Source organism: Sparus aurata, chromosome 9 (assembly GCF_900880675.1).
Source record: "Sparus aurata chromosome 9, fSpaAur1.1, whole genome shotgun sequence".
In the NCBI taxonomy this organism is placed as follows: domain Eukaryota; kingdom Metazoa; phylum Chordata; class Actinopteri; order Spariformes; family Sparidae; genus Sparus; species Sparus aurata.
Window position 1 is genome coordinate 27,550,899 of NC_044195.1, and position 24,239 is coordinate 27,575,137.

At 42.9% G+C, this 24,239-nt stretch overlaps 1 protein-coding gene across 3 annotated transcripts in view; it reads left to right on the top strand.

The window, feature by feature from the left end:
• Positions 1 to 22,361, top strand: part of LOC115587724 (neuropilin-2-like) — a 108,548-nt gene extending 86,187 nt beyond the window's left edge. The window contains exons 15-18 of one of the 3 annotated variants that reach the window (XM_030427673.1): positions 746 to 842; positions 3,314 to 3,346; positions 16,471 to 16,533; positions 18,105 to 22,361. In XM_030427673.1, coding sequence (XP_030283533.1) covers positions 746 to 842; positions 3,314 to 3,346; positions 16,471 to 16,533; positions 18,105 to 18,433 — 522 coding nt within the window. In that variant the 3' untranslated portion in view covers positions 18,434 to 22,361. Of the gene's footprint in view, positions 1 to 745; positions 843 to 3,313; positions 3,347 to 9,557; positions 16,062 to 16,470; positions 16,534 to 18,104 lie in introns of those variants that run through there. The other 2 variants (XM_030427672.1, XM_030427674.1) reach the window with 2 other exon arrangements.
• The last annotated feature ends 1,878 nt before the right edge of the window (positions 22,362 to 24,239 follow it).

The window sequence follows — 24,239 nt, forward strand, 5'->3', positions numbered from 1 at the left end:
TCGTTTCTGAGCTCAGTGAGGCAGCAGTGACTTTTAACTGGTTATAAAACAGTCTCGATTTAGTACTGATGGCTCTATATGACCCACATAAGCAAACGAGACCATCAGCAAGATTTCTGAGTAGATATAGTTCTTCTAAACGCCTGTCACCGAGTCGGACGAATCGTAGAATAAAACTGTTTTGATGGCAGTCTAATAGCTCGAGGAAAGAAGCAGCTCTGTTGTCTGGCGGTTCAGTTCAGCACGAGAACAAAGTTGTTTCTCCCTTGTCCTATTTTGTCCAAAGCAGCTGCCACGCTTAACAAAAAATGAAAGTTCTTTTCCTAACTTTTGATGAAAATTTGAGTCAGTCTTTTCTTTTCACGCCACTTTATACTTCTACTCAAAAGGGGGGGAAAAAAACTACTTTTTCGATTCACTATAATTAATTTACAGCTTTACTATACTGTACCTAACAGTACAGACGCTTAGCTGAAACAATAAGATGGTTAATTTCAGTGGTTTACTGTGTGGTAAAGTGTGGTTTCGGGACCTCCAGTGGTTCCTCAGCCAATAGGGGAATTATTTAATTCCACTAATTTTCAAACCATAAGTAGCACAGTAAAGGAACTCATGAGTTTTTGGTCATGGTTTTCATTACTTTTCTTATCAAATGGACGTCTGTGGTCTAATTTGTGTCCATGTTTGAGAACAGAATGTGTTTAATGAAGGTTGTAATGTTCTTTCTTCTTCTTCTGTCTTCCAGGTGGTGTTCGAGGGTTTCTTTGATCACCCGACACGAGGCCACATCAGAATAGATAACATCCACATGAGCAGCAGCGTCGAGCTGGAGCAGTGCACACGTAAGTCCCACAACCTGCCCGTCGTGCTCATCGATATGTCCGTCTGTCCGACAGTCTCGCTTCCCCCACGCCACACCGCTTATGCTATGTTTTCACCAGAGAGCGGTTCAGAGGGAGAAAAAGAAGCTCGCAATGTTTCTCGTTTACACACACACACTCACACACACTCACAGAAGAAAGAAAAAATATATAAATAAAAAAAAATAGAAAAAAAGAAAGTAGGCCACAAACGGCCTTTGGGCATGGATTCTAATCTATCTTTCATATCTCCCTCTCTCTATCTCCCTCAGTCTTTTCCTTCACCGCCCCACCCCACCGTTTTACGATTCCTCTCAGTCTTCCTCTGTGTCGCTCTCTCATCCGCCCTCCAGTCTCCAGCCTGGTTGCTGGGCCATACAGCAGCAAAAACAACGTGTGTGTGTGCGTGTCGTGATTACATGAAAGCGCACCACGTAGTTACCGATTAAACTGGCCACGTAGATTATTATTATTATTATTCAGACATACTGGCTTCAGTCGTGGACGTTTTTATTACTTCAACCGAAAAGAATGCAGACTGACTTGAGACACACAGACTAGACACAGGATTAAGTTTGAAATCATTCGCATTCCCCTCGTTTGAGAAACAGAATTTCCAACCACACACACACACACACATACACAGTTTGCTCCCTCCATCATTTGAAGTAATGGGAATACTCTTATCATTTAATGTAGCGGAGCACCGCTGAACCGAGCACAGCAGGGCGGTGATACCCTGCTATAAGCAAGCGCACATAATGGCATGAAAATGCACACAATAATGTATAATGTATAATGACATGTAAAAACCACCACGGTGGTTTTGCATTAATAACCATGACACATGAACACACACACACACACACACACTCTTGTAAACAAGCTTCTCGCTGTGCCACTGCGTCTCTTTCAGCTGTCTGGTCTGCAACAAGGATCACATTTACACCTGATTAAATCAGAGTTTAACTTCAAACTTTATGGCACCAAATTTAAGTTTTGTTCAGTTTTAAATCTAGTTTTGTACCATAAAAATGAAATAAAGGCACTAAAGTTTCAGAGGAGCAGTTTGTAGATTATTTAGTCGTTGTCAAATACTGAAGCTTCGGGCCGGTGCCTCAGATTTCAGTGTAAAGCACTGTTAACAACTGGGATTGTGAAGAATAGCTAACAATCTCTTACCATACCTGGAACTGGTAACCCAACTTGTTGTACTGGAAGGCTGTCAGCTCAGGTTTGAGGTGGTTACTAGACTTAACATTCAACCTGGGAACTGCAGGATTCTGGTATATTTTTATGTCCACAAACTGAAACTCTGCTTAAGTTCTGACTAATCTTGTTGAAATCTGCCCCTCAAAAGTTCACGAAATGTTATGAAAATGCGATACGAAATTGCCAGAGTACCCCTTTATGGAATGACTCTGTAAACTGATTATTGTTTTGTAGAAAATTATCCAAAGTTCACGTTTGGCACATCGCTAACTTTGGCATTTAAACACTGTCACTCTTTCTGTGGGTCAGATAGGATTTTTCTTAACAGAAAATTTTGGGTCAGAACAAGACGCTTATTTACCGACTGCCTGCGACGACGTGTTTCCTCCAGCCTCTCCCGCCGATGTGTTTTCTGCTTGTATGTTTTATTCCTTCATCTTATCATTTTTTTTTCTCTCTCTCTGTGCTGCCTTCCTCTCGTTTCCCCCTCGTTCCTCTCCACCTCCTCTCTCCCCTCTCGCTTTCATAATAGATGTCATCTCCTCCGGCAAATAATAAACAGCGGTAAATTTCAGTCCCTGTTCCCACGGCCCTTTAACTTACCTCCACCCTTCCTTTCCATTCCCTCTATTTCACTTCTCTTCACCCTTTCCCTCACCCCCATCTTCCAGCCGTCCTCCCCTCCTCGCTCCTTCTCTACCAAACAACAGTTTGCGTCTCACCTTGGGAAAAAGAAAGACACAGGATGACGCAGCAGAAAGGAGAAGGCGAGAGCAGTTTTAAAAATAAGAGAGACACTTCCTCTCCTCTAAACCTTGACAGCCCACACTTTTGTCTTCCTCTCTTTATTTTCTCTCCATTTGGTAAAAAAATGACTGTCATCCGAGGAAGATTTATGGGCCTTTAGACTCCTGCAACATCTCGGAACTCGACAAATCTTTATTGATTTTCTCAGAGAGGGGGTAACAAGTGCCGCGGTGAAAGTGCAGCGCCCTGCAATTTCGTGATTCAGCTGCGTTACAGTCCATTTTCTGTTATCGGTCATTTGCAATATAGTTGTACCAAATGTCGGTTCAGTCATTAAAACGTGCATCGGCACACGGAGAGAGTTCATCGTCCTCCCCCCGCCGAGTATCAGTCAACTAAACTTTAATTTCACGGTTATCCCGCCGTCGTCTGTATCGTACAAACGTTACTAACCGTCATCAGTAACACTTCCTCTCTTCTTTCTTCTTTTGCAGAGCCTTTCCCTGCCTTAACTCCTGGCATATCCAGTAAGTTCTACTTCCTGTTTCCGTTTGTACTTCCTGTGTCACATGTCTGTGCTTTCTGCTTGTTGCTAAGCTCAGCCTCGCAAGCACCGCCCCGGCCTCCGAGGAACCTTGTTAGTGCATTCATTTACGTGTCACATACAGATCGATGGAGCGTAAAGCACTCTTATTCGTTTGAGATATTTCCTCACAAATACAGTTCTTTTCGCAATATACCCACATACATATACATTTTAGGGTTCTTTATTAAAGATGGTATTTGTGAAAAAAGTTGATTTTTAAGTCTCCCAACAAAACTGACTTTGGGATTGTGGGACGGGTCGGCTAATATCCCGAAGCGTCAGTTTTTGTTGGGGAAACCCGGAGCTTTAAAACTCAACTTTTCTCCCAAATTGCACCTTTAAGTCTCTCGTCAGGGTGTTTTTATTTTATGTGGACTTTATCCACCGTTATGATGACAGCATTGCAACTTGAGGGAATGGATCCACTGCATTGTTCCAGCATGACTCTCTGCATGCTGGGCTGATACTCCCGGTTATATTGTTTGGTATGTAACTCTGTGAGAAAACCACAGAGCTCAAGTCGTATTCACACGGGACTAGTGTTACCTGTGGACCTCTGGTGATTGGCAATACTTGCGGAGGTTGTCTAGGTTGTTAATCCTGTGAGAATCTGCCATGTCTGTAGTTTGCAAAGTAAAAATACCAATTGCAAAGAGGTCATGTGAGAGTTTTAGTCCTGTTCGAATGGGCATCTCAGTGATTTTTAGGGTTGACATTTCAAGAAGAGGTCAGGAGCAACAAAAGGTTGTCGCATTCAAGCGCAGACAAAGCACTTTTTTTCACTTTACACGTGTAGCCACGCTTGTAAGGAATGTATTAAGTTTGCAAAAAAACTCTAAATGATATTAATAATGTGGCTGCTGAAGAGCAGATGCTCTGCCTTTTGAAATGTTAATATCATGCAGAGCCTTGGCATCATATACGGGCGGAAAAAAACGGCAAATGAAACGCAGACGGGATGAGATGATTTCTAGAGGTCCGCTGGTAATACTGGTCCCGTGTGAATAGAGCTATAGAATATTTACAACAAAAGCAAAAAGAAGCGTGCAGTTACAACAAGCTACACTGCAGCGTACCGACGATGTGCACCGTGTTGTGTCTGGTTCACACGTGTGTGACGAGTCTTTGTGCCTTAAAGTTGACAGGAACCAAGGTTAAACTCACAAGGTCATGGTTAGACTGCTCAGACACGATCAAACGGTCTCCGTTCTGTCTTATTTCCTCGGATTTAAAGAACCAGGCTTCTCCTGTCCGGTCCAACCTCCACTACTTTCAAATAGTAGAGGATGTGCGATCGCTCTTCGTCCATGTAAGCTTCCTCTCTCTGCATTCAGCACCATACAAGGTGCCTCCCTTCTTCCACTCCTTTACTTCTCCTTGTTCCCCTCTTCTGCACTTTTCTGTATTCTACTCCTCCCTCCTCTCTACCTCTCTTCTTTCATCTCAGCTACTCTGTTCTAATACCCTTCCATCTTTATCCTCTCTTCTCCTTTCCCTTCTCCTCTCCATTTACCCAGCCCGGCAAACTGCTGATCCTGCCCCTAAATGAAACGCAGAGCTGATCGCCGTCCACCTTCCCTTTATTCCTTTTCTTTTCTCTCCTTCCCTCCTCAAATAGGCCCGTCTGAACGCAGATTTAAAAAAAAAAAAAAGGGCTTAGACAGATTATGCTACTGGATCTCCCGCTCTCAAAGTCTGGGTCGGGACCTTAAACGCTGCCTGCGGGACGGCTTTTGTTTAGAGACGGACAAAATATGAAAAGTGGTATTATGTCTGCAGACCCTGAGCAAATTTGTCAACACTTTAAGATGTTTTTTATTTTGTTTCGTTTGGTTGCACTTGATGATTAGTGTCCATATTGATCATCAGGTTAGAACTGGGACATCTGACTCTTTAATTACTTTTTATTGCTATAGGTGCAAGGAAACGATTCAGTTTGTTTGTGTCAATATTACTGACGGTGTGTGCTTAAATTAGTCAGTAAAGCTCAGTCTGTGTGTGTGTGTGTGTGTGTGTGTGGGTGTGTGTGTGTGTGTGCGCGCGCAGATCAAAAACATTCTTTGAATACTGTCAGAAACTTGAGGAGCGCTTGATTCTGTTCAGCTCAGAAACGTAACTTCACATTCCCTAAAATAGTCAAACCCAACCGTCGACCTCGTCGCCTGACTCAGACTCGGAGTATCTGACCTAACGCAGGTTTTTCTCGGACTATCGGATCGTGAGCAGATATCAGATGACTCCCAGCATGACAACATACGTGTGTTTTCATGCGGATGAGCCCCGGAAAGAGGGATTAAATTTGTCCTCTGGGACGTCGGTTGAAAAAAGTGAGCTCAGAGCTGAAGTGTTTGTCTTTGGGTGAACAGATGTAGCTGAGCCCTGTTCTTTGTGTCCGGCATTATCACAAATGTATAACGAAAGTCGAGCCCTACCAGTACCTTGAATTTTTGGGTCGATAGATGCACATTTTTTGCAGCGATCCCTCAGAAGTGGTTATAAAACACAGATGGCGTTCGAAACTGTGAAAAATGTTCAGATGTTTTCACTGACTGACTCTCTGGGTGATGAGCACCTTAAATAAGCTGGAGTTAAATTTTCTGGGAATTTGATTATTATCAGTTACCCCAGGCGTCTTTATCCGCTTTAAAATCTCCCAAAAAAACCCAGAGTTTTCGAATCACCCTGGCAACAACCCCCTCCTTGTACTCCCTGGTGGTATTACTTTTGGCATCGCTAAGATAAGCGTAAGAAATCCAATTTGACCAAGAAACACCAATCTCAGGTCTATGAAAAGGAAGAGTTACCTATTGTTCTTGTAGAAAGACTGCCGGTTTGGAACCATGTAAGGAAACACATATTAGTGGGGGAACAGATTTTGGCGCAACACGGGAGCTCTCCATTGTTTTCGGTTTCTATCTACCTCCCTGAGCGCCTTCTTTGCTTCCTCCATCAGCGGGTTTCTTTTGCAGTATAGAGTTTCTGCAGTTATCCCAGTTGTTCCAACCTTACCTGGGGATAGAGACCGGGCCAAACGATGCCTCTTCCAGTTTTGTCAGATTTTGTGCCATAATCTGAGACCTTGATTTGTCCAGGAAAGAAATCAAGCCCAGTGTCGGACTGAATAACAACGTGAAAGCGAGGTTTATGGGGAACCAATCTACTCGTGGATGGTGTAATTTCTCTACAGTCGCTACACTTTGCAATCAGTCGTTACTTCAGAGTGATGAGCTGAATCAGAAATGGCTGTTTATTGCCAGTTTAAACGCCTCGACTGATTTTTTCTTTGTATATCTTGATGTCGATTTTAAAACACACTAGAATGTAGAAACGTATACTAATCGTGGTCTATTTACTGTGTTTACAGCCAACATCATGTAGGTAAAGAGGAGACTGAAACTAGATTTGAGTGAAAATTATGATTTATTTTCAAAATAGTCAAACACGAACAAGTTGCCTGACTAAGTCCAACGAGAATAAAGATGATAAAATGTCTATAAAAGTGCCCCTGTGGAAAAACGACGAATGAAAATGTATAAATTAAATAAATCTAATGACCCAAAATCTCCTCATCACAGTGAAACTTCAGGAGAATTGGAAATTCACAATTTTTAGGATAGTTTCTCCTTAATTATATCCTGATAACATGATCCGTTATTGTGGTGAGATATGATCCAGTCTGCCACACCATCAGGGGGTTTTGTATCCATGGCAACCAAAGAGGCATTTGGCTTCTGGCAAGGGGCCGATCGTCACACACACACACACATACACACACACACAGAAAGGAGGCTAATTCTAGCTTTAATTTGACTGTAGCACTCCGCTTTCAACTCCACTTTTTAAAGTATCTCAGTCTGATAAGAAAAAGATTATTGTAAGACCCGGAATGAGAAAAGAAAGAAATTTTGGGCGATTCAGAAAAACTCTAGCAACCGAAAAAGTTCCTTGAGAGCCGCACCTTTTTTTCGGCTCACTTTAGGAAACGGTGCTCTTGGGAAACTTTCCTTTTTTTTCCTTTTTTTTCCACCCGTTAGATAAAAAGAAAAAAAAAAAGCATTAACGTAACGGTCAATTTTTTGCAGCTCTGGAAATCGTCTGTGTCTTAATCCACTGGTGGGAAGGATCTGTGTGCAGGCTGCTTAGAGCGCAGCTTTACAATCAAAGACGGTTTTAAACCTTTAAAGAGTTCGTCTGAACTTTTAAAAAAAGACTAAATTAAGCTCGCCGGTTTCCTCGAGGTTCTCTACCTTTTCTCTCTCCTCTCTCCTCTCCATCTTGCCGACATTACCTCTATTTCCTCTTTCTTTCTTTCTTTCTTTCTTTCTTGCTCGCGTTCTTTCATTCTCTCCCATTCTCCCTTTCTTCCACCGCCTCTCTCTCTCAGCGGCTTTCTTTCACAGTGAGTTGACAGAGTATTGAAGTTTCAGACAAACCCTCTAATGCAGGATTAAAGATATCATGGCAGGATTAGCTCTCTCCCTTCACTTCCCCTCCCCTCCCGCCCTCTCCCCTCACTTTCTACCACCCCTCTCTATTTCACTCCATTCTTCCTCCCAATAATGCCTTCGCTCTTATCCCTCCTCTACCCCTGTAATTTCTCTCTGATTTGCCCTTTTCTCCCTCTCCATCGCTTTCCCCCTCCACTCGACTCCCTTCAACGTGATCTTGCCCTGATAAAAGCAGCTGCATCCTACCGAATACAACCACTTAACACTCCCCACCCTTTGTCCGAATCAGCCAGTCACTGCATAATCAAGGCTTTGCATTCTCTGATTGAAATCCGAACGCATGGCATGAGCCTCTGCGTGTCAATGTGCAGCTAATGCTTGTGACGTTTGCATCGACCGAGGATACCATGAGTAAAATCGGCACAATCAGGGCATATACGCACCAGAAAAAGAAGATTTTTAAATGCAAATGGGTGCCGAAATACTGAAAAGCGAGCTACATCTAGAAGCTGCCGGCCTGCTTCTTTGCCTGCTGTTGATCTTACATATGGCAGGCAGAGTCATTGCAGCTCGCTGATGCAGTTATTGACCATTCACTAAGGCCCATCCTCTTCCTGTAAGTAGGCCTGTCAAGCTTTCCATTCTCACACATCATGTATGCAGATTACACCGATAAGGATGTAAGATCTAACAATCCAAAATACCAAAATAAGAGATCCTTGATTTACAGGTAGATAAACAAATACAGCAGCTTGGTCAGTGGCCTTAAACTTCAAACTATGACGCTCTACATACGTCTCTATCATCAGTTTAGAGGTTAAGAACTCCGTGGTCAAGGTAGCAACCACACAGGTGCATTATGCTTTTAAAAGATAAGCTTCCTCACAAACGTATCAGTTTTGGATGTTATAAGGTTGTCAAATGGCCATAGTTTGGGTAGGTTCAGCAAAACCTGCTTTGTGTTAAAGTAACGTTCAGTCGAGTCAGTTAGGTAACTTACATTACGTAATTTATGTCTGTAAACTTAGATAACATAACTTGAAAACAAATCACTCTTGACTCTTGGTCACAAACCCAATCCTACGTATGACCCACCCACTGACCCTGTCCTGGACTTTTCTTGCTTTTTATACTCCTACACTAGTGGGGAGTGTCCAGAGATGATGTTGGAGGGATATTATTAATGTATTGATTATAAAGAATGGAATAACATATATTAAATAGTCTATTATTTATACAATGGTTAGCAAATAAAAGTTCCTTGGTGTCCACAACCATGTTTTGTCCTTGTGTGAGGGGGCGTCCTCACATCCAGATCTAAATTCTGTTGTGAAGGTGGGCAAAAAGTTAAAATATTTAAATTTACTGTTACATTTTGAGGTTTTCTCTGCTGGCCTCACTCCATTTTACCATCTTCTTCCATCCATGTGAATTCGGCATCATACTTCCACATCTGTCGTCGTGTTTTCAGTACTTTAAATGCGAGGTATCGCTCTTACTACGAACCCACACACATTATTAAGCATAAAGCTTGACAGACCTATTGTGCCTTGCTACAGTTTCTAAGCTTTGATTAGACAACGCTATCCGGAGGAGGGGTTTAGCAAATGGTCAATGAGACGATCAACAGCTCTCCAATGCGGCCTGCATGCCTGCCTCCCTCGTCCATGGTGCCAACCAGTAATGTGTCCTCCTGCCCTCCAGGGGGTGCCATATCTGGGATGGAGCCCACAGTAGACACAGTGGCGGTGCAGCCTGTCCCTGCCTACTGGTACTATGTGTTGGCGGGAGGCGGCGCCCTCTTGCTGCTGGTCACTGTAACCGTGGTGGTGATACTTTGCCGCCATCGGTACCACTGGGCGCCCAAGAAGACCAGCGTTGGTCATCATCATCATCATCATCATCATCATCACTCAGTGACGTACCGCAACAGCCAGCATCCAATTCAGCAGGGTCACCAAATCTACAACCAGAACCAAAACCTCAGCTATAATCTGATCCACAGCCCCGACCAAAACCACCTGTACCCGGCTACCGGTCAGAGTCTTGACCCCATGCTCACCATCAGACTGGAGAAAGACGACGGCTGTGATTCCCAGTGTTGAAAACAGCTCATTTTCTCGGAATGCTTTGTGATCAAACAGCAGTATCAGCATAATTGCCGCTCTTCGCTGATGAGAACCCACGTGGAGGAGACGCTGCAGTTCCTGTCGCTGATGACTGATCTAATTAACTTCTAATCAGGATGCACCTTTGCTCGACTTCCTTGTTGGCTGGAGCCGGCAGAATGAACTCCTGACATCAAACTTTTACATCCCTCAGTGGCGCGAGCTGATGAAAGAACTGCAGTCGCCAACTCTGATGGCTGATGAGGGCCTGATAACAAGATTAGAGTGCAACTTTGTGCTTAAGAGCTTCTACGGCTGCACCTCAAACCTGAGAAATGAAATGGATTTATGATCAGAATACCAAGTATGTCACAGGTTGGCTGCCTGACAGACTCTGGACAAAACAGTGGACAATGTCAAGGTTGTAACAGCATATTTTTTCCTTCCTCCATAAGTCTACCTGCCTCCAAATACCCTGTCAGACAGAGCGGGGATTTACACCCAGGTACAGGGAGATAGAAGTCACAATGTATGCTGCATAAAAGAGAGGAGGATATTTCTTTGGGTCCTGAATGAAGCTGCTGTTTACTCGTCCACTAGCCTTTGAGAGAGTGAGAGTGACAGAGACAGATTAAGAACAGAGGAGAAAGAGGTGTAGGAGGAATTAGCGCTGCCCGTCCAGCCGTGACGGATAGACAGCCACACATCCACGTGGCCGTCTCCTTTGGTCTGGGGAAGGAATCGGTGTCGTGCTGTTCTCTGTCTGGTTTACTCGGAGGGGAGATAGGACGAGACAGCTCGCATCCCGTCCTGCTAGACCCAGAAAACGTCTCACACACAATATGCACGGACACTTCGAAACTTCGCTAAGTCTTACGTGTTTACCCCGAGTGCTTTTTTTGTGTTTTTTTTTCTTTCATTACATCCTGATATGCCTTTTTTTTTGAAAATGTGCTTTATAACTATTACCTCCTCACCTCCGGAACAAGTTAGTGCCTCAGTGTCAAATTAGAGTATGAATGGACTCTAAAAACGGTTTTATTTTTCGCCTGGATCTCATGGATAACCCAATGCCTGTGTCTGTTAATGTTCAAACTAAACATCTTTGTATGACCTGCACACGTTAGACTGGGTGAATGAAAACAAATCCAAATGTCGTATGTATCGTAAAAGCTGCAGTTTTCTTCGAAGTCTGTGCAATTTAAAATCTTTACGGGAGCTCAGTCCTACAAATCGTATGAAAATGTGGTGCGCTTGGCTGCAGAAATGGTCAGTTTATGCTTCTATTTGACAGGTGAGACCAAACATACTGTAAGCTGTGAGACAGCCCTTCAGAAAAAACCCTGATCCAGGATCACTGGTCAGCTCTTTTGATCATTTCAGTCACCGTGTTCTGTCAGTAAAAGACTGATTCCAGAGCAGCGCCACTGTCAAACCTCCCTTTCACAGCCTTGTTGGTGTTTCCTCAATTGTGTGTTTGTCATTTCTTTCATGTTCTCCCATGGTAATAGTTAAGTTTGCATAAAAATCAACAGGACAAGTGTGACATGATGCATTTTTTTTATGCTTTTATTTAGTAACATTAGCACTTTTAAGCTTTTTAACAATCATTTATTGAAGGCTTTAATGATTTTATGACAATTTCTTACTTTAACTGTGAATCTTAATATAGAGACTGAGTTGATAATGTACTGGTTTTGAATTGAATATACATTTTTTTCTTTGTGGTCACATGTTACAGTAAGCCTACGTGTGCTTTTGATGTATAATAGTAATACAGTGTTTATTTTTTTATACTCATCGACTATTGTTTGAAGGCAACAGTCATGTTGATTGTGTTCACTGAGATGATCTTAACAACTTTTCTTGACTTTCATATTGTTGATGGCATTTTGCAGCAGAAAATATTTGTCCCTTGTTTAAAACGTCAACCCAAACCACAGAAATAACTTCTCTGCATTTGTTTAGGTTGAATTTTCTTTGTATTTCTCATCGCAATGCTGTGTTTATGCTCTGGTTAGGTTTAGACACTTGGTTAAGGTAAGGAAAACATCACGATTTGGCTTTAAATATCGGTTTTGGTTGCCACGGTCATGAATGGAGATTGGCCTGACTTCCTGTGAATTATGGTCACCACAAAAAACGCATCTCTGCTGAACAAAAACCTGGTTTTGTCACCACACAGAAGCACTATGTGGTTTTATTGGCACTAAAAAAGACGGAATCGTCTCTAGGTGTCCTTAAAAATATCCATCGGTGTGACTCCAGTCTTCAGTTTTGCAGCCTTGTTGAATGTAATGACGCCACCACCTTCCCCTCCACCTCCTGCTGCGACAGGTGGCTAACAAGCATTTAAACGTGAACGTGACACGCCACGTTCGATACGAATGTCAACCTGGGATGTATCTGCGTTTTTGCAGGAACGTTCACTGTGAACATAATACGCTGGAAACTGGGCTTTCCAGGGACGTGAAGCAAATCGATATGTTATGTGCAAATAATCAAGATGATGTAAAAAAAAACAAAAAATATAATGATCTGCCTTGTTTTGATTTAAGAAGCCCAGATTCAACTTCTATTCAGATTCACGCTCGCACCGCTGTGGTACTCTCAGCAGCTCACCATCCTGTGCTGTGTGCCCCCCCCCCCCAGCATCATTTTGTTCATGCCCAAATCCTCCAGCCCTTTTTACCAAAACCCGCTTGTTCCTATTCTGCTCCTTCCCTTCATCACAAATCCTCCCAGTAAAAAACACAGGAGAGAAAATGAGAGGCAGAAAATGGAGGAGAGCAAAATCTCTCCGAGGAGAAGGGCCCATTAAGTGAGGCCCCGTTCTCTCCAAAGAATGCGCCCAGAGATGGAGCAAGATGAAAGAAGTAAAGAAAAGAAGAAGAAAAAGAAGAAAAAAAAAAAACGTCTCTCTATACTTTCTAAAGATAGATTTCTCTCGTACTCCGAGAGGAGGGCTAACAGGGAGGCAGGTTGGGGTTTGGATTGAAGGAGGGAGAGGATTGAAGGAGGAGGGCAGGTTGTTTCAAACACAAAAGCAGATGAAAGAAAGTCTTTTGGCAGAATCGACAGTGGGATGGAGACACGCTGCACACAGGCGGCGAAGAATTCGGCAAAATTCCGGCGTTTAAATCTTTGTTTCTCGCATGTTTAGAATGTTATCTGCTCCGCGGCTCTCCGTATTGACTTACTTCAACAAGTCGTGCCTCATAAAATGCATTTTTGTGCTTCAGTCAACAAGTATTTCATTTTTTTTGCACATCCATCCCCTCTCCCTTCCACTTCAATCGACTCGTGTATGATTTACACATTATGTGACTCATTCTAGCGGCCTCGTTGCTGCTAACCCAATCAATGTGAGTCCGAGATTCAAATAGAGGAATGATATACGACTGTATTTATGTTGTGCTGCCAGTGCACTTTTCCCCTTCATTCTCTCTCTCTCTCTATCAAACTTTTTGCAAGATTTGGAAAACGCGCTGGCGTCTTTTCATGCGGCGCTTTTAAATCAGCCGCCCCCTCCGCTTCCCGCTCCCCTTCTCCATCACGGCTACTTTGAGGCCCTTTAATATTTCTAATTAGTTAATGGAGCTGATTGCATTCATAAAACCCTGCGGTAAGCACTTCTCGCCCTCAGGCCATCTCTTTTTTTTCTCCCTCCTCCTCCTCCTCCTGTGTTTTCCTGGAGAAATATTACGAGTGAAAGCACTCTAACAGGTCCTCGGGCCCCTACTGGAGCAGCGTACGGTGCCAAAGAGCCATCCGTGTCTTTGCCTGTGTAAAAAAAAAAAAAACCCCTCTTTTTATTCTACTCTTTGCTAATTGGACAGTGGAGATAAAATGGGGCTACAGGGAGTTTTAATCTCCTTTCAGATCCGCATGATGATTCTTCTCAGGATCCTAGCCCGGGGGCTTTAAGCCAGGATCATTAGAAAGTGTTCAACGGTCGTCCAAAGAGTGTCCGAGGGTTTTTTTTGTTGTTTTTTTCCCGTCCTGCTTCTTTTGCTATCTCTCCGTTAGTGATTTAATGTTTTGTCAAGGCCTGCAGTGATTTCAGTTGACTGTGAGAAAGTAGAATTTAGAGGGAGCCTGGAGGGTCTGCTGTAAGATCGCGCATTTAGACGATCAGAAGACGAGAGAGACGACTGATTAGATGCTTTCATGTGCATGTTTGAAGCGTGGTTTTACATGAAGGCTACATTTCAGCGAGACCTCCATTGAAATAGAACAACTTCCAGTGTGACCACAGGTATCAACCTTAGCTAGTTGAGCGGTCAACAGTCTTTGTCAACAGAGCACACTTGCTGTGTCTCAGTTCAGGGTCTGCATCCTTCGAAGGAGCCGGCCTTTGTGGTCTTTCGAAGGCGAGTCCTTCGGAGAGACCTTGTTAACCGCGTCAAATGTTAAATGGGACGGTCTAGACTTTGGAGCATTTCCTGGTTTCGTCACCAGATGTTTTACCCTTATGACACGATTTCTGCCGCCCAGACCCATGAAAGTGATGATCTACACCACGCGATGTCGCCATTTTCTCTCTTTCTTTCTTCTTTTTTGGGCGCGCAAAGAATCTTGGGATATGTGAGGCCACGAAGGATAGTAGCCGTGCATCCTCCAAAAAGAGGGAAAAGAAGGCTGCATTTGGAGGAGCCTTTGAATTGGGACAGCCTTCGTGTGGCGTTGTGACGTAATTGCCGTTCAAATGCTCCTCCGAAGGATGCAGACCCTGAATTGAGACACAGAAAGTGTCACAATTTCATGAACTGCGGTTATGCTGTCATGGTTGCTCATGTTTCATGGCCTACTATTATTATGATTTTATTTTCTTGGATGGTGAAGACATGTGTCTTCATTATTTGAAGTCGTGTTTGTAAGAGATCTGAGATGTTTGTCGGGATGGTCAGATGGTTTTTATCGCCTGTACTTCAGTCTTTTTTCTCAAGTTTCACCTCTCTGCCCTCAGTTTCAGTGATTTCAGATCACACGTTTTGGGGGTGAAGCAGAACCACAAGTTGAGTTTATGTAAAAATCTACCTTGATGATGTCATTTTTATTAAATGAAGCGATGATGTTCTGATTGTTCTCTGATTTGATGTTCTAATGATTGATAATTGTTTTGTTTTTTTATTATCTGAAAGATTTTTTCCTGATCAAGGGATGGACTTGAGTCAGTTTGTAATTCAGATTGTGTATGCCGCTCGGACGTTCATCCCTGGCTTCAGCGAAATCACTGTTGTATTTACTGTGCACTTTCTCTGCCTCTGTGAAGGAAAGACCTCGACTTTGTGATTGTCTTTCTGACTGGATTTGACTTCCAGCAAATTAAATATTGAACTACGGATCATTCAAATAATCAAATTCTCAACAACCAAACATCTGAGAACGAATACAAACCATTTAGCAAAGGATTTGTTGGTGGATCTAATACTGAAAGTGAAATGATATCGAGTCAGCTTCTTTTTTCTTTATTCTCTAATTGGGTTTGGAAGCCAGTTTTGAGTCAGTGTAAAAAAAAAAAAAAAGATTTGATTGACTTAACTTCACTTTAATTTCAAGGAAATGACCTCATATTTAATCCGTGCAGAGCAGATATTTTCATTTTCCAGATGGAGGTATGAATCACTTACTCTTATTTACAGACTGAGGAGCGTTAGAAGTTTGCGAAGGCTGTTTTTAGAAGGTTATAATCTAGGTGTTAAAATTGTCTCATAAAAAAGAAATGACCTTATCTAAGTGAGGAAATGAGGCTCCGTATCTCTTTTTCATATCAACCAAATTAGTTTTTCACCTCTTGTCTTTTGAATATCTATGACGGCTTCACTTCATAATGTGTTTTTGGTTCCTTTGCCACGGCAATAAATGATTATCAGCTGCCCAGATATTGCTCTCGCTCTCTTTTTACGAGGATTGTAATATCAATTTCCTTGAACTGAAGCAGAATTGAGCTTCCAAACCCTTCCACAGCCTTGCACTCCGGCCTGCCTCAGAAATATAATGTGGTATCTTAGCTTGTTGAATTTCACGGTCTTGGAATGAAAAGAACCTATATTGTTGAGGAATGTGAAGGTAATTAAAGCGATATTTTTCTATGAAACGGCTTCGTGTGTCTTTTTTTCTTTTGCCGCAGTTCAGTCTCCCCCTTTCTCTCCTTCTCTATCTGTCGACTCACTCTCACAATCTCCGTTTCATTTCTAAGCAAATAGAAAAAAAAAAGAGCGATGATGCTTATCACATAATGAAACCAGGTAGTCTTGGTTAAATGTTAAGTAACCCTGGATGTTGTTATGTCTCGATCCACTGAGCACAGGACAGAGATGTCTTACCTGATTTCTTCAGACAGCTTAAACAAGATCACTCACTCGTTGAGCTGTTTGTGTTTGATACTCATCTACAAATGTAACTTCTAAGCTGACATAAATAAGAGATGCAGTGATGTTGTTCCAGCGCGTTGTGGACTGGATCGTCGAGATTAAACCTGTTATTTCTTTCTGTCTTTTCAACAGATCCTCGATCGATAGATTTCGGAGACGGTCATGTTTTCCACCCCAAGCCGCCCATTGACGGAGGTGAGGTTATATGTCTTCTTCTCGTCCCTTCTCTCCTCTTCTCTCCTCTCCTCGCAGCCCCGAGGCTACGCTGGCTGTTTTACAAGTCTCACCCGACGAATAGAATCGCTCTTTAAGCAGGGGGGGGGCACGCTCGTGGCTCTTCGTTTTTACTTGTGGTTCCACAAGGAGAAAAGCCTGTGGCAACAGTGACAGACGATCTCGTGTGTGTGTGTGTGTGTGTGTGTGTGTGTGTGTGTAGACAAGGGCAGAGTGTGAGAGAGCATTTGAAAGCGTGCGTGTGTGTGAGTGAGGTTTGTTAGTGTATGTTTCCTCTCCTCCTCTTTCATATTCCGTCGCAGACAAAGTGAGACAGACAGCTTCCTCCTGGGCACCTCGAAAACATCTGTCTGTTACAATCATGGTTTACTTCCTGTGTGTGTGTGTGTGTGTGTGTGTGTGTGTGTGTGTGTGTGTGTGTGTGTGTCCCTTGTTTCTCTCAGCCCCCTTGACAGAAACAAGAAGAGTACTCAGCCTTTTCATCACTAAACAAGTCTGTTTACAGTCTGTCTACCGCTTCCCGTGTGTGTGTGCGCGTGTGTGTGCTTCCATAAAACCCTCTAAATGCAGTACTTAATTGCGGATTGGCTTCTTCATGTGTATACATTCATTAAGTGGATTAGCATGATTGCTAGCGCCGACTCCACACGCACACTTCAGCACTTTCACAACACGCCCAGAACACACCAGAGAGCACCTTTACGGTCGTTTCGTTTCATTATGTTTTCACAGTTCTGAAGTCGGTAACAACCGGGGCCGCGGTTAACAGAATTAGCCGTTCTTGAATACTTCAGGCATAATGTGGGACTTTTGTCTCTGCAACGGTTAAACTAATTTCCTTAGAGTGTGACCGTGTGGCCTTTGGAAAGATGTGTGTCCACATTTACTCTATTAAACATGAAGAATTGAATCTATTTTGCGATTATAAGCTCTTTAACTGAGATAAATAATGCTGCAGCCGCCTGACTTGGTCTGTTGCGACCACTAGCTGATGGGAGCTATTGTTAGCTTTAAATTTAAGATAGATATTGATGTGTACATTACTGAGTCAGGTCTGTTCTTACAGTATGACTCTATTCAGGCGGTGCTTTTAGGCAAAAGTCACATAGTCTCCCTTTAAAGGAACATTCTACTGTTTTTTTTTTACAAGTTTAAGCACCTTAGATCCATTTCTTAAACTCCAAGACTCCTCAGACTAGTTGGTTTTGTGGCTGTGTTTCATTATGGCTTCAGTCATAATCACGAAAACATCTCGAATCAATCTGCACCTGAACTTTAGTGCCACAAGACAATCATGTAACTGCCAAAAGTGTAAGCAGACTTGATGCTCACTTAGATTTCACAACTCCATAAAGTGCCTAAAGCCCTCTAAGTGATTCTTTTAGTATACAGAAGTTAATGGAAACCAATAGTTGCCTGGATAATTGGAAAAATACACCCACATATCCAACTGACAGCAGTGTGGCACAACTGATTGTAGTAAAAAGGCATGCACGTGCAACAACACTGATTGTGTCCCGTCTTCTCTCCAGACTACGTCTTCCCAGGATGGCCGTCCCCCTTCTCCACCCCCTCCTCCTCCGACATGGACCCCCCCTCCGTCACCCTGGTGTCAGAGAAAGACAAGGACAACGCCTGGCTGTACACGCTGGACCCCATCCTCCTCACCATCATCGTGATGAGCTCCCTGGGCGTCCTGCTGGGTGCGGTCTGCGCGGGGCTGCTCCTCTACTGCACATGCTCCTACAGCGGGCTCTCGTCACGCTCCTCCACGACGCTGGAGAACTACAACTTCGAGTTGTACGACGGGATTAAGCATAAAGTGAAGATAAACCAGCAGAGGTGCTGCTCGGAGGCGTGAGGGGGAGCGACGCGTCCTGTGACCCCCCCCCGCAGAAGTAATTTTGTTCTCGGTTTGGACAAAGAAAACATGAAAACCAAGCACTATTTCAATCCCCAGTGTCCCCCTACCTTATATCCTGCTCTGATGTCTAAAGGGGTAACATTCAGCCCAGAGTTCCCCTAACTATTTGTGTGCCAGTGGGAACATGAGACCTTGATCTCCCCTACATGCTATGAGGCCTAAACTGGGGGAACAACTGACCCCAGAACCCCCCTACCTACAGTACCATATCTCCTCCGCCTGCAGGAGAGAGCCTGCTCGATTTCTAAAAAGCCTGTGAATGAATGAGGGAATGAATAAATGAATATGAATGACAGATCTACCATAGAATATAACCCACCAGCCGCTGGAATGAAGCTAGAAGTGAGACGGACTAGAGCACCCATGACAATCTGGACATTTGGACCTCAATTGACAGCACAGTCTTGGGTGTTCGGTGAAAAGGGTTGGTAATGGGATTCTTAATGAAGAAGAGAATTGCATTAGCTTTGGCAGAAATTTGAATGTGGCCAATAGAGACGGCATGCAGAAATCAAAAAAAGAGTTGCAGCTTCTGAGTGTTCGTGAAGACGCCAGTGGACCGTTTCATGTGGGTACTTTTGACTGAAATCAAACACATATCAAGCGAATGCCTATCCCCCCCCCTAAAGAAGTTTAACAGATATCAACTCAAAAGAATCTAGATTTCTAAGGCGAAGAAGGAAAAAGAGGATGATAAAAAAAGGACCTTTTTTTTCTTTTATTGTTTGTTTCTGAAGGTTTTTTAGATATGAGTTCTGTGAGTTTCAACCGTCCATTAGCCCGCCGAATGGCGCCCGCTCGCTCCTTTGTCTGCCCTTGGTCTGCGCTTTGTGAAACCAGTGGCATAGAAGAGTAATGGTGACTGTTTTTGTTTTGTTTTAGACTCGTGTCTATTTGGAGAAAAAAAAAAATAAAAGGTAAAGAAAAGCCAGCTTCAGTTCGTAGCCGCCCTGTAGAGCTCTTACGCCATTTTTTTTTAGACTTTCTTTAGCGTTGTGTTGGACTCCATGGTCTTAACTGTTAACCTCAGTCCTTTTCTATTTTGGCACATTTTCCATTACAGATTATCAGTCTTTAGAGGAAAAGTAAAGGAAGATGGATGACAGAAAATCAGAGGTTTATCTAAATCTAACATGCTGTTATGGAGTCGTGCTTTAGATTCAGTATTCTAGGGTTTGTCTTTGGTATATATCTATATTTTTTTGCTTTTCAGACTGAAACGATGGACAGACACTGTGTGAACAAAATGTCAGTGATTGTTTTATTGCAACCTATGGATTGCCAAAGAGCTGTGTACGTGCACAGGGGGTCTGAACAAGTGTTAAAAGAGGCCGGGTGGAGAACGGACTGAGAGTGATGAATCATCCTGCCTTTTATCCGCCGCTCTTAGCGTCACCCCCCCCCCGTCCCCCCTGAATGAAGGACGCTCAGAAAAACGGAAGGAAACGAAAGAACGGAAATCGTACCGTTGACTTTCTTGGACACACAATCGAGCCTTAAGCTAACTACAGTATACGCTGTATCGGAGGACAGCCATCGAGGAGGGCCAGTGCTGCTGGAGAGATTGATGAACCGGAGGAATCACACGCACACACACGCACACACACACACACACACACACACACACACACACACACACACACACAAACACAAAGGAAGACAGACAGACAGGAAAAAAAGAGAGAGGTGGTGGTTATGTTTACATGCAGGAATGTTGATGTCTGAACCTAAAAACTAGTGAAGTTTATACTCAGATTATTAAAAGCCTGACAAGTTTATACTGAACAAAAATGCCTAGGTTGCACGTGAACATTTTTTGGTCAACATTGTGCAGCTTTTTCACCCAAGAATTACATTCATGCCGCCTTTTGGTCTCAGCTAAATACGTTTTGGAAACCTTAAGGCACCCTGTGGACTTTTGACCACTAATAGCAGTATGGCGCAATGTTTTTGATTGTTCCCATTTTGTTACACGATCTGTGACACGTGGTGCAAGTGCATTTAGGGTCAGTCTAGCTGGGCGCAAAGTGGGACACAAGTATTGGAAAATATTAATTACACTATCTGCAGCGATTCCCCAGCGGCAGAAACAATAAGTGTGTTTTTCCATTAAGAGAGATCTATGTGCAGATTTACGCGCGAGGCACAGCAGCTTAATTTAAATCTCCTGAGACGAAGACAGATTCAGTCATTATCTAATGTTATTAAATCTTCCGTGTTCCTGTACTCATTAAAAGGTCACACACAGTCCAGTCTCGTAGGGTGAAAAAGTTTTAATAAAGCAGCCGTCCTGATAAATCCTGAGCTCCATCAGAGCTGAGTAAGAATATTTGATTCAGAAGATAAAGGTTTGATTCTCTTTCTCTTGAGAGTTTCCTCTTTTTTCATGTGTTTTTCCTACAATATACACATGTGGAAACTGAAGCGTCATTTGAGTTTGTATGGATATTGACAACTAAAAGCAATTTGTGCTGCTTCGGGGGAGGTCGTGGTCCATTAAAAATGAAGAGGAGTGAGCGAGTGTTCGTCATGAATGAAATAATTTGCTGCAAATGAATGGAAATCATGCACTGCTGCAATATAAAACATAGCAACAGTTACTGAAACTACCGACAGTTAAAGATGTTACGTTTTGGCTTGCCGAGCGTTCCAGCTGTGGTCCTTGTACATTTGATTAACTTGTCAACGGAGTCAATTAAATTGTGTGAAAGATTCAAATGAAAAGGGTCCATCTAAACAATTGGAGTAGTGGGCTTGTCGGCAGGTTGATTCTCTGCATGTAAACATAACAAATGAGATACTCAACTGACAGATGACAGACAAAATGAAACACAAAATGAGACTGTCAGCGGGCCAGGTGGACGGTGAGAAAGAGAGACGGGAGAGACAAAGAGACAGCAAAACAAGGCAGGCCGGGAGGGAGGCAGGAGTCAGCGACCCAGACAGAAATCTAAAAACAGTAATTGGAGGACCAGACGCTGTCCTCTCTCTGCCTGCTTTGTATTTTTCTTTCTCGCTCTGCTCGGCCCCGGCAGATGAAGGTCAATCCCAGAAAGTCCTCTTTGTTATTTTCTGAATCCGTCAAATATCCGGGTCAAGTTGTTGTTCTCTGGGGTGGCAAATTGAAAGTGCAGAAGAGACGAAGGCAAAAGAAAAGAATCAAACATGAAACACTTGTTGTTTCTTTGCCTGGAGCCTCCTTCTCTCTCTCTCTCTTTTTGTCTTCCTCTCTCATCTCTCCCTGTTCGAGGGCATGCACGGATATAACCAGGAGGCCTACTGAGATGAAACTAACAGAGAAGATAAAGGAAATGTAAAAAAAAAAAAAAAAAAGTGTTGAAATATGGTCAGAGGAGGAGAGATGAAGGAAGAGAACAATGGAGAGAGAGAGAGAGAGAGAGAGAGATGGAGACGGAGGGTTTTCTGTCCATCTTACTGTGTTTTCACTGGACTGTTTTCCAAGTGCCTTGGAGCTCTTCTTATTGTGTCTCTCTATCTCTCTCTCTCTTTTTCTTACTCTCTCACACTGAAACACAAAAAAACTGATCAGTGTGTGACACATAACTAACACACAATCATACAGAAACACACACACACACACACACACACTTATCGCCTCTCTCCTGATTGACTTTAATTTTCTCCTTCTGGAAGTCCAGATAGTATTACCTCTTCTGTCTCGATGGATACACACATTTACATTTACACAATGGCACACACACACAAACACACGCACACACACACATGCACACACACACACACGGCACTGGCCAGATAACTCAAACTGTTGTTTGTAGACTTTGTACAGAAGAATTTCTTTTTTAATGTTATTATTATTATTTAATAAAGGCTAAATAACAAGTGATTTGCTTCTGTGTGTTTGCTTGTGTATTTGTTCTGAGTGTTGAGTGCTCGTACTAACTAACCCCTGAACAGGCAGTCGGCACTTGAGCGGTTTTGCCTGAAGTTTTAAACCAAACTTTCTGAAATTCCCGCTCATATAAAAGAAGATTTTAAACAGGTTCATATCTAGATTTTACATCCCCAAACACATAGAAGTTGTTTTATTTCATAATGAGAGAAGACAAGAACTCACATTCAGTTCTACAGAGAGATAAAAATGTTGGACAAATGTTCATATGCGAACAACTATTGGATTGATTGAAATTTGGCACACACATTCGTTATCCCCAGAGGATGAATCCTTATTTGGTGAATCCCCTGACTTTACCTCCAGCCTGACATTTCTGGTTTAAAGTAAAATGTCTCAACAACTGGTAAATTAATTGTCATGAAATATGGTCCATACATCCACGTCCCCCTCAGGATGAACCAGAATAACCTTGGCTGTTCACATAGCCTCATCATCAGCTCGCTCCATCATCAGGTCAAATTTTGAATTAGTCCAACACTTCAGTTTATGGCCGAATACCTGCAAAACTAATAACACTCCCGTTAGGCTCAACTGCACTTGTTGAGTGCTAATTACCTAATGTTAGTATGCTAAAACACTAAACTAAGATGGTGATGAGAGCAGGCTCATATGCATTCATACACACTGAGAGCCAAACCATAAACCCCTTTTAAAATAAAACCCCAAAGAATGTGCCTGGCCCTTATTTAACTTTGTTTTGGCCCCTCTCCTACTTTCCTCCCTTCCTTTCTTTAATTTTCACTTCTCATCCATCTCAGGGGTGTTCTGGCGTTTGTACCCACGAGAGGCCGAAGCACGAAGGATCAAAGATGTTCTTCGTTTAATCGCGGCGTGAAAGCTTGCTCCTAATTAACACGTACCCATAAAAAAAAAAAAAACACACACACAAACCAAAGCAGCCCCGGCCTGCTGGAGATTAGCTGGAAGATCACAAAGAGGAAATGTGTCGCCCACTCGACTCATTTATCTTAAAAGTAAGAAAGTGAGTGTAATGATGGAATATAAAAAGGATGACATTTTGGCTTACTTACTAGCTTACTGGGGGTTATAAGTATGTGTGTGAGCACATTATGAATCAGTGGATTTAAGGAAGTAGCTTATGTGGAAAAAAAAAACAATGAGGATCAAACGGAGGGAAGTGATTTTTGCTTTCCGAGGCCCAAATAACTTAACTACAGACTGCCCCACATCCCTGACCATCTGCCCCACTTTACTCCTTAATTGGATGTAACTGTATACAGTACAATGCTAATTTGGTTTCAGCCCTCTAATTAGCTTAGAGAGCCCTTATCAGTTATTTCTGTGCATCAGCATTTCTTCACCTCTTTCTTCTTCTTTCTCTGGCCTCATTTATACACCGCTTTTTCATCTTGTTACTCCTCAGGAGACTGACCCGATTCTCACGCTTTCCTCTGATATAAAAAAAAAAAAAAAACACAAACCACTGTACACACACATGTGTACGCGTGCAGGAACAGAGGAATCAACATGTCGGCGCAAGCTCTAAGCGAAGGCAACTTAAGGGTGAAGGAGTCTCCTCACATCAGCCGACTTTAAGTACAAACCGGTGCCTCAAAGGAAGAAGGATGAGAACTGGAGCACTGATAAGATGCAGCGGCTCACATTTCGACATGAAGCACCCTCCTGTTGTCTTCACATTCTGTATCTGCCCCTTGTCCTCCGGGTCAAAAGTGACACACTCTCACTAAAGATCTAAAATAAAGCAATTTCATTTCAATTTAAATGCCAAATCTACAACCACCAAGAGTGAAATCAAGTCATTTTGATGCAGAAACAACCTTCAACTCA